Source organism: Postia placenta (assembly GCF_002117355.1).
Source record: "Postia placenta MAD-698-R-SB12 unplaced genomic scaffold POSPLAscaffold_369, whole genome shotgun sequence".
NCBI lineage: Eukaryota > Fungi > Basidiomycota > Agaricomycetes > Polyporales > Adustoporiaceae > Rhodonia > Rhodonia placenta.
This window is the reverse complement of record NW_020170200.1, coordinates 1-2,273: the sequence shown is the minus strand read 5'-3', so window position 1 is coordinate 2,273 and position 2,273 is coordinate 1. Positions and strand designations below refer to the sequence as shown.

The 2,273-nt window shown below is 61.0% G+C and overlaps 1 protein-coding gene across 1 annotated transcript; it reads left to right on the top strand.

Moving 5' to 3' along the window:
* Positions 1–665: 665 nt before the first annotated feature.
* Positions 666–2,055, top strand: POSPLADRAFT_1063544 (hypothetical protein; the record flags this gene model as incomplete). The annotated part of the gene is made up of 5 exons (XM_024481684.1): positions 666–815; positions 869–1,330; positions 1,380–1,469; positions 1,518–1,689; positions 1,736–2,055. 5 exons carry the CDS (start codon positions 666–668, stop codon positions 2,053–2,055), a joined length of 1,194 nt encoding a protein of 397 aa, XP_024332574.1.
* Positions 2,056–2,273: the final 218 nt, after the last annotated feature.

Genomic DNA, 2,273 nt, shown 5'->3' with positions numbered 1-2,273 from the left:
AAGAAGCTGCCTCACCGAGGGGCACATACCAAGTCCATCGGTAGAGTGACGTCATGCCGAACGCGGAGATGAAGAGAAACATATGGCCACTTCGGACCGGTAGCCGTCGTCGAAGGCATGCCGCGAGGTTCGATACCTAATCGGGAAAGACCGGCTACGTTGGTGTGGCTTGGAGCGAAGCGCGCGCTTGGCCGAGCGGCGTCAAGTGGCCCTATTGTTCGCCGAATGCGGAAGATGTCCCGGGATCTACGCGCGAGGCATCGGGACGACCGTGCCGAGCTTCGAGTAAGCGTCGCGCACCGTCGAAGATGTCGAAGAGCGTCGAAGGCGAAGTCGAACTGTTGGGAGACTGAGTCGAAGTGCCGGGCGGGATGCGAGTGCCGAAAAGAGGTGTATCGGGGCCCAGCGGGGCTCGGCGCCTATCATCTCCTCCCTATTGAAATTTGGACCGCCCTCGGTCCTCCACGTGATGCGAGAAGCGCGATGGTCATGAACGGATCGAAGCGGCTTGACTACCCGCGTCGGTTTCGAACGCCACGTGGCCGGCGCTAAACGCTGGTCGGAACGGGGTTATAAGCAGGGTAGACTTAGCCTCATTTTCCCCAGCCCATCGTTCCTTCTTCGCTACCTCGTCGCCCCTCCTCGCATACTCGCTGCTTCGAACGATGTCCTCTCGCTCCGCCACCCCTGCCTCGACGCCTTCGCTCGTCAACCGCCGCCTCGCCTCTCTGCTCGTGGTCCTCGAGGCTCCGCCGACCGCCGATGCCGCGCTCGACGTGGTCGAAGAGTGGGCGCAAGACTTGTCGCCTCTCGTCGTAAGTCTCTTCGTAAACCTGCATAACCCAACTAACCCTTTGTTTTCAAACAGCTCGCCTATCGCAAGGCCCTGGGGGCCATCCGCGACGAGGAGACGGAGCTGCGCGTCGCCGCCGCCGTCAAGCAACTCGCCGAGCGGGCGTCGGAGTCCTGGGTCGAGTGGGCGCGCGGTGACTGGCCAGAGCTCGCGACCGCCATCGATGCCGAGGTCGAACGACGCCTCGAAGAGCAGAAGCGCCTCGCCGAAGAGGAAGCACGACGCGTCGAAGAGGCCGCGAAGCGTGCGAAGGCCGCCGAGGAACGTCGCCTCGAAGACGAACGGCGTCGAAAGGACGAAGAGGAACGGCGCCTCGAAGACGAACGTCGTGCGCAAGAGGCCGCCGATGAGGAGTTGGCGCGGATCGCGGCCGCCGAAGGCCTTCTCTCTGACCCCGCGCCTGCCGGTGTCGACAAGGGGAAAGGGCGCGCGAGGGTCGATGAGGAGGTCACTGAGTTGTCGGATGACCCTTCGGTCGTAAGTGTTTTCTTCTATCGTCGTTCGATGACTAATCTCTCCTTCGTAGAAGACTCCGCGTACGGTCGAACGTCCGTTCGCGATGACCGAGGTCGACATGGCCGCCGCGGCGATTGAGAAGCGCCAGGCCGGACAGAAGGTAAGCTCGACACTTCGTCGAAGCTGTTCGAAGCTAACTCTTCGATAGTGCGACCGTTGCGCCGGCTACCGCTCGGCCCCGGTCGATTGCGTGTGGGTTGACAACGCTACGACCTGCGAGAGGTGCGCGCAATTCCAGCAGGGATGCTATTTCGACAAGGTGTCTGTGCTTGGGAAGACCAAGAAAACGCGCGGCGGGGGATCTACCACCAAGAAGCGCAGTAAGTCGTCTCTTCTTGTCCTAGGCCTTCGCTGACGACTTCGTAGTTCGGCCGGCCTCTCCTGGGCCTTCGGTCGCGGACTCGAGTGGTTCGAAGAAGCGCCGAGTCGACGAGCCTCCGCGCCCCCTTCTACGACGGCCTCTCGATGGGGCCAGCCGCCTTGGGCTCGAACAGGACGATCTCGACGCGCTCGACCTCGACGACGAGTCTCGGGGCATCATTCGCGTCATCCGCGAGGAGCGCGCTCACATCGCGCGCCGTCGGGCCCTCCTACACGACATGGACCTCGACCTTCAAAAGATGGAGAAGGCCGCGCTCGCGAAGGGGGGAATCGGGTTCGTGCGCGGGGCTGTCGACGATGACTAGGCGATGGCGCGGGTCGTCTTGTATCGTAGTTGTCTTCATGTCGTAGAATATTGCGTAGATGGTCGAATGGAAAATGCGGCCCTTGGCCTAGACGAAACCTAGCGGGAACTAAGAGAAACAGGAAATGAAAATAAGTGTGTTCGAAGTAAGTCGTAAAGTGATCGAAGAACATAGAAAGTGAAATCGAAATGTTCGTAGCGAGGGGAAAATGGACTTAA